Here is a 12,052-nt window from a genome sequence, read left to right on the forward strand (position 1 = left end):
CTAATCCCATTTTGATCCAATAAGTGTGCGTGTGTGTGTGTTTGAGAGAGAGAAAGAGAGAGGGGGAGAGGGAGAGAGAGAGAGAGAGAGAGAGAGAGAGAGAGAGAGAGAGAGAGAGAGGTGGGTAGGAGGGAGTGAGGAGAGGAGGGAGGGAGGGAAGATTGATCCGCGTCTGTTAAAATCTTGTTCTGGTTTTTCTTGGAGTGAGGTCTGTGCCTGCCGACGCGCCTCTCCTAGCCCCCTCCAGAAGAGCTTTTTATGGAAGGAAACCTTGGGATTTTTTGAAAGGGAGAAAAGAATCTGCATGATACAAGTGAAGTGGATAAAAAAAACGCACGACTGGGTTCTTTTTTGTTTTCTCTCTTGCGTTTTCTCCCCTGGTGTCTGAATGAAACAGGGAGGCAAATATAAGGGAAAGAGGGACGGTGCAGGTTATAGACGAGCTGGGAGTCGATCTGTCAGTGTGATTTTGGGTAAACACATTTTCCAGTGCTCCCGTTTTAACTTTTATTTCTTGAGAAACTAGGGAACTCCAATCCTCTCTTCTTGCACGGCGGAGTTCGCCTTTCTCGGAACGAAGAGACTTTCGTGTTTTCCCCCTTCAGAGAAACTACTTTAACTTTCTACGTTTAAAAAAATAAATAAAAAGATCGGATTGCATTTTTCCCCTTCAAACATTTTGGAGGTGATGTCATCGTGCTGTGTTTTGGCTGGTATTGTGTCGAGAGGGCGCAGGGAGGACTGCTGCAGCCAAGCGGTTACCAGCGGCTGAGGGAAACGGGGAAGTCCGGAAAATCAGGTGCAAAGTGCGGCTGTCATTTCCTCGCTGTGTCGCGGGTGGCTGAGTCCGCCACCCAGTCACAGCTGTTCCCATCCTCTCCAGTAACCCCTCCCTCCATCGTCTGTCTTTCCCCTTTATTGTGCCATTTTTCATTCAGCACTCTCCATATACCCCTCTGAGCTGGACCTCTCCGGGACCTTATCACCCTCTCTGTCGGACACTGTTGGTCGGTGTCAGCTGAGCCACAGATCCGTTGAGCCAGCGTGGGGGCGCAGTCATGACCGAGGCAGCCCTGCTTTACCCTGCGCACGCAGATCCCCCGTCTCCAGCTCGCCGTTTGGTCCATCAGCCAGCCCAGGTACCCCACCTCCAACAGCTCCTGACCCTGCTCTGTTGGGACTAAACCTGCCTGCTCCTCTTGTCTGCCCTGGAACAAACTCTCCACCACTTTATTTCATTATCAGAATTTTGGTGACTAGAAGCTTGTTGTTGCGCTGAAACGTTACGCATTGGATTACGCAGAAGATTACGCACAGATCCCATCTAACCATAGGGGCGAGCATCACTCCGAGGGTCAACAAGGTCGATTGGAGTTGATTATCTGTGACGCGTGAACGCGCGTTCACCTGTTCATCTCCTGGACGGGGACGCGCAGCATTAACAGTCCTAACCTTCCCCTTTTGCTACCCCGCCCATCCGTCTCTCCCCCGCTCTGGACAGCTGTTAGAGGTTGCCCGGCGGTCACAGTGGCACAGTTACCCCGGCCTCATACCCCACATCTTCCGCACGTTTACCCACGCCGGGAGACCCTGGGCACGCCGCCGCCGATGCCAACGAGAGTGTCCGCTGACTCTTTGACTCTGCACAACATCCAGCGGATTCAAAACACAGAGGGGACTCTCCGGACTCTCGGACTGGCTCAGACCGAGCGAGGAGACTGTCTCTGGGACAAGTTCCATAGTGGAGGGGGGAAGCAATGTGGTCCCTTCTTTCCACGCTGACCGTCTTGTAAGTCACTTTTATCACTTTATCGTGTCATAATCTTATTTATTTACTCAGGTCATATCTCTTCTTCAGTTGTGTGGACTAGTTTCGTGATAGGCATAGCTACAGATGAAGATGATGGAGAGGAAGGTTGCAGTTTCTAACGATTACATCACTCCTCATCAGTCCCCATAGAAAACATGCCACGGAAGGGCCTGTTTTGATTGGCTGACAGTTCAGGGTCACTGGGTCAGAGTCAGGGTCCTGTTACTCATAAAACCTGCCATAAACATCTCCATCACCATCTGCACTTACTTCAGGGATGGCCAAGCTGGCTTAGAAAAGGGCCATTTTCCCATCGCCAAGAAAATGCATTTTTCCCCTTTTGAAAATATTTCAAAAGTTGAGTCAAATAACACCGGCTTTATCTAGTGGGATAGGAAAATGATAAAGTGCCAAGAGCAAATCCAAGGGAGGAGGATACAGAGTCAGGGGGCTTGAGTTTGCCCATTTGAGGTGTGTCTTGTTAAAAGCCAAGGGATTTATTTTTCTTTCTTTGTGTCGGCTGTACTTCTCCCAGATGGCAGTCATCTCCAGATACTTCTCATTCCTCACACAACCTGGACAGGGTGTGTGCTGCTGCTGGTGTCTGCCTGACTTTCTCTCTCTTCGTCTGTGTCTCCCTCACACTCTCTCCACTTACCCACCTAACTGCCTACATCTGTCTTCCTGTCTTGCCTTTACCCCATTTTTCCACAGATACTTGCTGAGATAAAAAGTATGAATTAATAACTGATGAATGATGGCGCCCCTGGCAGTATCCTAGGAGGAGCAGTCTCACTGTTTAGTCTGCTGGTTTTAGTTTAGGTCTTTCAAAGCCAATCATCTTTCTATTCATTTCCTTCTAGCCTATCAGTTTTACCACAGCCACTTCACTTCATCCATGCTGTTTTACCAACACGATTGTCTTCAGCCAATGAAAAAAGCCATAGGCCTTTTGCCACAACAACCTGTTACTGCTCTTCTCATAAAGCCACAGCTCCATGTCGAGGCCTCATTGCCCCACGATAGGCCCTATTACTGCTGATCACACGCCCACTAGCCTAACCGCTATTCTTCACTGAGGCCCACAGCTGAACTTCTGAAACTCTTACACTGTGCCGAAGCCCACTGCTCCAGTGTTGGCCTACCACGCTAACCACTGCTACACACAGCTGAAACCGCCACTCTGTGCTGAGTCCCAACAGGCCAACCGCTCTCACTCCACGCTGCTGCCCAGTGCTCGGTGCTGAGGCCTGCTAGTCTAACCGCAGCCTCCATATGGTAGATCTGCTGGGACGCAGGTTTATGATGTCAGACCCTTGCTTGTTTTGGCAGGCATCCAAGGCGCACCGGGCTTTCCCTCTCTCCATACCTCCTTCTGTCTTTACTCTCCCCGACTTTTAGCCTGCACTCTCTTATTCTCTCGTTTTCTCATCCCTCCCCCACCACCGGCTGATCCTGTCTCCCTCTTTCCTCTCTCCTTCTCTTTCTCTCTGTGGCTGGCATAATATGGAGTGTCTGTGGTTTTTGTGGGAGCGAGGGAATCCAGTGCCGAGGCACTTTTCCTGCAGTGTCCTCGGCGGCAGTGCAGCCGTGGTGTTTTAACAGCTGAGAGTCCTCACAATGCACAGGCGCTCAGGTTTTTTTGGCTGCGCAGGCAAAATGTGAGGGCCAACACTCTACTGCATTGCCCAGGATATCTGCATCTATTAGAACGACTCAGGGGCCAACACACCAGCTATAGGAAAGAAATGTTAAGAAGAAGAGGGAAAGGAAGAAAGGAAGCATACGTATGTGTGTGCTAGTCAGGAGGCAGTTACATGTGTTACGACGTGCATGAGTTGAACCCCCCTCCTCTTTCATTCCCATTATTTATCTTTTTGTCTACCTCTGACGCCAGACCACACTCTGTGGTTACACTACTGTCTCTCATTTAGCCACTTTTTCTCCTTCCTTCAAGACGTAACCCTACTCTTTTTTTACCCTCTCTTTCTCACATCTGTGCATCTTTCTGATTTTATCTCTTACCTCTCTTATTATCTGTCAGCCTTCTATCGCTTCATCTCTCCAATATTTATTCTAACATCACCTTCCTTCTACATATCCCTTTGTGTACCTCTCGGTCTACCTCTCTCTCCTCATTGCTATCTCCCTCTCTCTCAGCAGTGCGTATGTCTTTGCTTTGGCCCAGCTGTCAGCTGCCTGCTCCTCTTGTACACACACACATACACCCTGAACACATTTGCACATCTGTGTTCATGCCCATGACAGTGTGGAGGAGGCACCCTGCTAACCCCAAACATAAAGGAAGATAGGAGGCAGGGGACGATAGGAGAAAGGTAGAGTGGACAGAGAGACAGGGAGGGAGCGATAAGGTAGAGAAGAGATAGGGAGGACAACAAGTCCAAGAAAAAGAGTGGAGTAGAGAGAGAAGAGGCATGCAGAGAGATAGCAGAAGATGAGGTGGGGAAAGACAAAATTCGTAGAATTGCTTTTCGGCCCACACACTTGGTTTTGAACTTCATCATGTCTTCAGTCACTAATTCAGAACAGTTCAAGGACTGCCAGAGTAGATTTTGCGCAACACGATCACTCCCTTACTAAAGCTGTGAATAACAGTTGTTACATCCAAGGTCTAAACTTCAATTAAGCAGTGTGATAAAGTGAGACGGATTTCAAACCTAACTGTAACCAGCTGTTTTAATCATTATTGTCTCTAAAAGTTTAGATCGGAAGGATAATTAAGTAATAAAAAACTATAGTATAAGTTTATTAAGGTATATTCCATCAGGACAATACACATTATTTCATGCTACATCACCACAATTACTCCCTAGCAATTGATTCCCCCATAAACCATTTTTCCACACTTTTAAGTAGCTCATGTTCTCACTTAGCTATTCATAGCATCTCTAAATGTAACCACAGTCCGCCGCTCTCCAAAGCCACATCACAGCGCCGTGTACACCTGTAGTCCAGCCCAGCTGTCTACATACACAAAGCAGCCAAATAAGCCAGGCCAGTCCCTTAGATGTCCAAACCAAAACATGTTCTAGTTGTCTAGGCATGTTTGCCATTTTGCAAGGTCCAATCGGGTCATTTGGAGGCCAGATTTTGGTGTGGCGAAAGTCACAAATGGGTCAGAAAGTGGGTTTGGACAGAAGGCTGGTAGCGTAACGATAAACACTGCTCTGGGTGTTGTCTGTCTACCGATCCCTGGACATCTGCCTGTCTGTATGTCATGTATCTGTGCCAGCCACACACCCAGCAGCGTGAGTAATCACCCAATAAGGAAAAGAGATGTTGAACAGAAAGAACGGCAGAGAAGAAAGAGATGGAAATGATGGTGTCACGCATAAGTCTTCCAACATTTAATGTTGCTAACATACTTCTAAACTCATCTGTTTCTACTTTTTCCAGATGTATCCAGATGTTGCTGGTGATGTGCAATCCATTACAGGTAACAGTCTGCATGCATGATAAAGAGCTATCGTACATTATAAAGGACAAGTTTTAAATTGGGAATACATGCTTTTTTTTTTAAGCCTGTTCATGACTCTCTGTATCTGTATGTTTGTGCCAACCTCTGGGTGTGTGTCTGTCCCGGTGTGTGTGTGTGTGCGTGTGTTTGTTTGTGTGTGTGTTCTCAGCAGGTACTTGGTGTGGATGGGGTCAACTTCAGTGTGCATGTGGAGAACCAGACGCAGGTGCGAGACACTATGAGTCGGCGACACCACCGGGTCTACCAGCTCTACAGCCGCACTAGCGGCAAACACGTCCAGGTGCTGGGACGCAGGATCAGCGCTCGAGGAGAAGATGGAGACAAATTTGGTAAGACACACACACAGTAGATCACAGGCAAACACTTTGGTACATGTGAGTATATGCACAGTTAGATGCTTCCTTGCACACATATGAACACTCACACAGATTTAACGGCTGTAGCTACAAAGACTTGTAGGTTGACCAAGTGCATGCATGAACACTCACAAAAGCACACACACATGCCTCCCCAGGCTTTGGCAGAGGGGCAGTGGAGCTTGTCTTGGGAGTACAAAGACCTCATCGACTGGCTGCTGACTCAATGATTCACAAGAGAGCAAGAGAGAGAGAGAGAGGAAGAGAGAGAGACAGAGACAGAGAGAAGGTGTTGGTGAAAAAAAAGTGTGAGTTAGCAGGAGAAGCCTGGCAGGTAGAGTGTCGGACCGAGTGTTAGAAACTCATCTCCTTTATCGATCCCTCCATTGATTTCTCGTCCTCCCTGTTGTCTCCTCTGGATTTAAAACAGCAGGCTTCCTCTCCCTCTCTCCCTCCATCCTCCCATCCTCCCATTCTCCCATTCCCCCATCCTCCCTCTGTCCATCCCCCATCCCCTCCTCTTCTCCACCTTTCTGTCTGTAATGATGTCTAACCCATTCTTAAACCACACAAAGAATCAATGGGGAGAAGAAAGCCACGCCATCAAGCTAGAGTTCATATTTCTACATGTGCACCAGAGGTTGCTCATATTGCACATCCTGTGGTTCACAAATATGTCAGGTTGCTAATACGCCACTTTAAATTATAGATGGGACCATAGATGCACAAGCCTGTCTCTTTATTGACAAAAAACACTCCTAGTGAATAAACCACCCTAAACTGACCAACTATGACGATGAGGGATTACACAGGGGAACCAAGAGAGACAGATGAAATAAAGCGAAGAAGGGGCGGGTGCATGAACGTATAAACATGAAGCAAAAGAGCAGAAGGGAGACGAGAGGAGAGTTGGGGGAAGAGGGCAAGAGGGAGGGATTTATTGATTTCTTTTGACCCCTTTGTTGACTAAGGTCATGTAGGAACCATTTTAGGGATTTATTTTTAAACAGGCACAAGCGTCTCTGAAGATGTGTAACTGGTGAAGCGGTATTGCCTGGAAGGATGAACATGCATACACCTGCAAACACACAAAACCCAGAGGTGCACGCGCACACGCTCTCACCTTAAAACAACAGTATCACAGACACTCAGTCTAAGTGTTCTCCTGCTCCTCTCGGCCCACCGTGCTCTGTCTACTCTTGGCTGTTATCTTTTTTACAAGGCCCATTTGTGGTCAGCGGCCTCACATCCATGTGTGTGTTGGGGTTTATCTGACAACCATCTGTCCAGCCAGAGACATTTACATCGGCCTGTGATTTATCAGCATATTTAATAGCAACTATGAATCCTAAAACTGTGATTTAATGTGAATGTCTTATCTGGTGGCTGGTAATGTGTGCAATTAGTTCCACACTACCTGGCCGTAGGCTTGTTTGTGTAAGCTTGAATGCTGTTCTTTGCAATGGAAAATTATCTCACACAGCATGAAACTAAGTGAGCTCTAAATCTGGGTTACCTTCATTTTTCTTCCTCAAATATTTATGTTATATAACCTAATAAACCTGTGAAATCCTGCAAACACAACATACTGTAATTCTCTGCATTGTCTGCGGCTCTAATGTCTGTCTGTCCCTCTGTCTGTCCCTTCACAAGCCCAGCTCGTAGTGGAGGCTGATACCTTTGGTAGCCAGGTGAGAATCCGGGGCAAAGAAACCAATTTCTACCTTTGCATGAACCGCCGTGGCAAGCTGGTAGGAAAGGTGAGACTTCTTTCATTTAGAGATGTGTTTATCAAACATTAAATTATCATACAGTTTCCTGACCTGCCTCTCTTTGTTTCTCCTGTGCGTGTGCGTGTGTGTTTTCATTTTCTCTGCTCTCTCAGAAGGCCAGTAACCGAAGCGATGACTGTGTCTTTGTGGAAAAGGTTCTGGAAAACCACTACACAGCTCTGATGTCAGCGCGTTACACAGGCTGGTATGTGGGCTTCACTAAAAGAGGCCGTCCTCGTCGTGGCCCCCACACACTCCCTAACCAGCAGGACGTACACTTCATGAAGCGCTTCCCGCCTGGAGAGCAACCCGACCTCACCACCCCCTTTCGCTTCACCACCATCAGTAAGCGGGGCAAACGGGTGCGTGCTACTGGACCCCGCTAGTAGTGGCTAACGCTAGCACCCACTGTCTTGTCATCCAAAGCCTTCACCTGAGCCTGCCAATGGCTAACCCAGTCATCTCCTCTGTCGCACACGACTGAACACCTCCCCTTTGTTGGGACAAACATTGACCAGAAACTTGATGAATCATTCATGGGGTTTAGCTTTGCACCTACTAATTTGCCACTACAGCCCCCTAGTTAGTGATCATTCCTCTCAAATTTAGTTCCCTTACTGGACCATTACTGGTCCATCGCTGGAAGCTCTGTGGACCTGGTCTGCTTCCCTTCATAGGCCAAAAAATACTGACAGGGAACCTGAAGGGCAGCCAGAGTCTCAGGCTCTACGAAGGCCTTTATCCCACAACCACAAGAACCACAAGGCCTTCATGTCTCCTGTTCTGGACCAGCTGGACAATGTCAAGTATGGGATTATAACTGGACCATACAGAGAGAGAACAAGGGTGGGAAAGACTGACTGAACAAGAAAGTGGGTGCTTAGTCTACGGATAAAGGGAAAACAGGAAGGAGAAGACAGGAAAACGGCAGCGTGGACAAAGGGATAGAGTGAACTGCACAGATCAAATGGACCAATAATGGACTGTTGACATGTGACGCACTTACTTGTCTCACTGTTCTACTGGTGTGAACTTGTGAGACCGTTGGACGAATGGATGACGTGAGGATGCATGAGGGAACGATTGAGTGAGTGACTTACTGAATAAATGCATGTTTATAAGAACAAGAAGATGGGGAAATGTGTGTAAGAGTGTGTTTGTGTGTGTGAACGAGTGCACCAACAACCATGAGTGAAGCTGGATCACGAGGGACTGTGGAAAGGGACCATTCAGTCCCTGCATGAACTTGTGACAACTCACCGCAGGGACTGAAGCTTTAGGAACTGGAATGTATAAAAACCAAGCTGTACCAAAAACAGCCAGCCAATCACAGCAAACCAAACCAAACCAACAACTGACCAAAGACAACTGGAGACCTTCTTCATGACTCCTCCAACATGCCCTGCCCTCTCGAGGACACTACACCCTCAGCGTATAGGTGCAGAGGATGACAGGCGCAGGGGCGAGCGCGGCAGGGAGGGGGCCTTGTCTATTAGCATTGCTATAGAAACGACCCAGGGGGTGATGCTCCCATGCGATACCGTGGATACAGAATGCTGCTACCAGGACATTCAGTGGAACAAACCAAAGTCTCATGCATACACACAGGAGAAAAAATATTAAAGGGAACAATTTATTGAAAGTTATATATATTATATATATAAAAGAAGACAGAAACCCTAAATAAGCAATCTTACTATGATGGTTATTATAATTATTATGATAAAATTATTTCATTTATTTATTTCAGCTCTGTGTGCAGCAGTCTTTCTCGACTCAGTAAACCTTACAGAAACATTTCCTGTGTCTCCCAGCCTCTTTAAACTGTTTCTTCACATGCTTTCTTTTCTGTCAAGAAAGAGATTCAGGTATGATCAGGCTTCAGATGTGGTCGTCGGCTTAATTAGTTAATTTTTGGCAACTATTCTGATAATTAATAATAGGGTTGGTTTTTTTCATATGACTCTAAAATGAATATCTTTGGGTTTTGGACCTTTCCTTGGCAGTTTGGTTATACCCACCGATCAGTCAATCAATATAAAGGAGAGTATACCCACGTCCTCCTCTGTAACCTACTCATCTACCTAGGAGTACATCCACCGCATCAACTACCACTACAACCATGGATACACATGGTTGGGCGATATGATGATATATACCATGATACAATATACATTTGTCAACCAACAGAGATTGTGTCATACCATTTAAGATACCTGGTTGTATTAGACCATTTCTGGCAACATTACAATCAAACAGTTTATGGCAATATTGGGTTTGCAGGATTTTTGAAGGAATGTTCCTTCATGTTTCATTCACTGGATTAACCAAAAACAAACATTGGCCCCTTGGCAATTAAGCCATTATGAACTGAACAAATGTACTACAACACAAATCAACTATGATAGAGTTTATCCATTAAGGCATTTTCACTATTTCAAGGGGGTAATTTATAGATTAGAATATTCTGATTCATTGAAAAAAGTGGTTAACTTAGTTGCTGGCTTCAAAATTATTTGAAAACTAATGATCTCTGAGCAAGTATCAAGGGCCAATAGCAGACAGTCACTGCAAAACTATGAAATTCTGCATTTCCCTCAACAATTCATCTTACAAACTGGCAAAAGTTCATCGACTACTTACGCACTTTAAAATCAAACCAGCAGATTTCTAATAGAGACAAGCTGCACAAACTTAAAGGCCAGAGATGCTGTAGTTTTCATAGTTCTTGTCAGTTTGGTTCAAAATCTTTACTGAGGCTCGAAACTCGGACATCAAATAGCTTAAAAAACTACAGACCAGCCGCACTCGGGAACCCTTTGAGCACAAACTGAACAGTGATCTCCACTTTCTAAAGTTTTGCCATGGATATGCAGCATGAAGAGTCAGATAGAACAGTGGAAGGGAAACATGCAGTCATGAGATAGAGTTTCATAGCTGCTTCTTCTCTCATCTATCCTGCTCTTATCCCCCCCCCCCATCCCTCCCTCCCCTTCCTTCCCCATCCTAGAAGGAGGTCACTGAAGAGATGTCGCTGCCAAATGACCCAATCATGCCAGCAGACACAAACAGCTGACTCAGGGGGAAAAAAGGGTTGTACCAGAGGATTCCTATTGCAAGGCAGCAGGAATCTGTGCTGAGGGGGGTGGTATTAGGGGGAGACAGTTGGGTGGGAGGGAAACGGGGCGTGGGGGTGGGATAAAGAAGAGTGAGTAGGGGGTGGTGGGGTGAGTTGTTCATTTCTGGAACGTTGCTGCAGTTCCACTCGGGAATGATGGAAATATTCCGCGTAGCCAAACCCAGAGTGGAAGGTGTATGGTAATCATGTCGGGGAAGGAATGCCAAATATGTGCGTGAGAACGGAGCTGTGACCTGAGAGCTGCAGGAATTATGGGCCAAAATCCCACAGACCCAGAGGAAGCACACACACCCATATCCAACTCATACACACATCATATACTAATGGTGCTCCACCGAGCACACAAATCCATCCCACATAACTTATTCCCAGAATTTGAAAGATTCTACTATACTAAACTAAACCCAGAAATGTAGGAAACCAACTCCCCTCTTTCTCCTAGTCCAGAGAATACAGACTGCACAATAACCAGACAGATGCATTATAGAGCTCAATTACACAAGCCATATCTGTGCTCTAAAGGCACCACTTTAAGCATCTCAGACACCTTCACAGTTACCGTGTTTACAGGACTGAGTATGTGATCTACTGTAACAGGTTGTTTGGACTCCAAACAGAGCCCAAGTCTCATAAACAGATTACACTGTGGGAGATAACTGAGTTCATACTCCCACCTGGTGGACATCCTTGATACACTGACATCCCACAGTTCAACAAACATTTGTTTCTTGTCAAGTCCCAAATTTTAAGAAAAAAAAAAAATATGAAATTAAGTTTCTGCACACCGGAAAGTCTTACTGACGGGTGCATAGAATCGGATGACTTTGTAACGCACAGAAAACGTGGTTACAAATGAAACAAAGTTGACTTTAGTATTTAGTACTTAAATGCAACATCGCCTTCAGTTAATTTACTCTTTACAAGTTTTGAATGTCAAAAAAACAAAACAGGGTACTGTGCATACTGTCATCACTTGTACTCGCTTATTAAAATAAAACACGGCCCAAATAAACTTTGCCTGGTGAAGGTCTTAGGGCTGAAACACCGTAAATAGAGTGAGTACAAGTGATTGATATTGTGCAGGATTCTTGGATGTTTCGGTCAAATGTGTACAAAGTAAAATAGTAAATTAGTATCTAAAGGCCAATGTATCAATTATGGCTTGCTATACAATGTCAACTTTGTGTCTGCAAATCGACCATTTCAGTTAACATAAACATTCTATCTCTTACAATGTGTCAAGAAAAGGTATGCCTACTTATTACAGTGTTATGGGACATATGATCTAAAACACCTATGTGCTGCTCCCCTGATTGATACCACAGTTAATATAGGAGGCTTACATATACTTCTCACCCAAAGAAGATCATTTACATTGAACTGCAGCTACAGCAACTCTATATCGAGTTATATCGTGAGAGCCTTCAGTGATGCAGAGCTCTAAACCTATGACAGCCCATTCCACGAGCTCTCTAC

General features: G+C 45.9%; 1 protein-coding gene across 1 annotated transcript; it reads left to right on the top strand.

The window, feature by feature from the left end:
* The first annotated feature begins 258 nt into the window (after positions 1 to 258).
* On the top strand, positions 259 to 9,116 carry fgf18a (fibroblast growth factor 18a). Its single transcript, XM_083915604.1, has 5 exons — positions 259 to 1,789; positions 5,228 to 5,267; positions 5,458 to 5,638; positions 7,319 to 7,425; positions 7,551 to 9,116. The coding sequence occupies exons 1-5, from the start codon at positions 1,758 to 1,760 to the stop codon at positions 7,821 to 7,823; spliced, it is 633 nt and encodes a 210-aa protein (XP_083771730.1). The 5' UTR covers positions 259 to 1,757; the 3' UTR covers positions 7,824 to 9,116.
* The last annotated feature ends 2,936 nt before the right edge of the window (positions 9,117 to 12,052 follow it).

The sequence above is a fragment of the Echiichthys vipera genome, assembly GCF_963691815.1.
Source record: "Echiichthys vipera genome assembly, chromosome: 6".
Lineage (NCBI taxonomy): Eukaryota > Metazoa > Chordata > Actinopteri > Perciformes > Trachinidae > Echiichthys > Echiichthys vipera.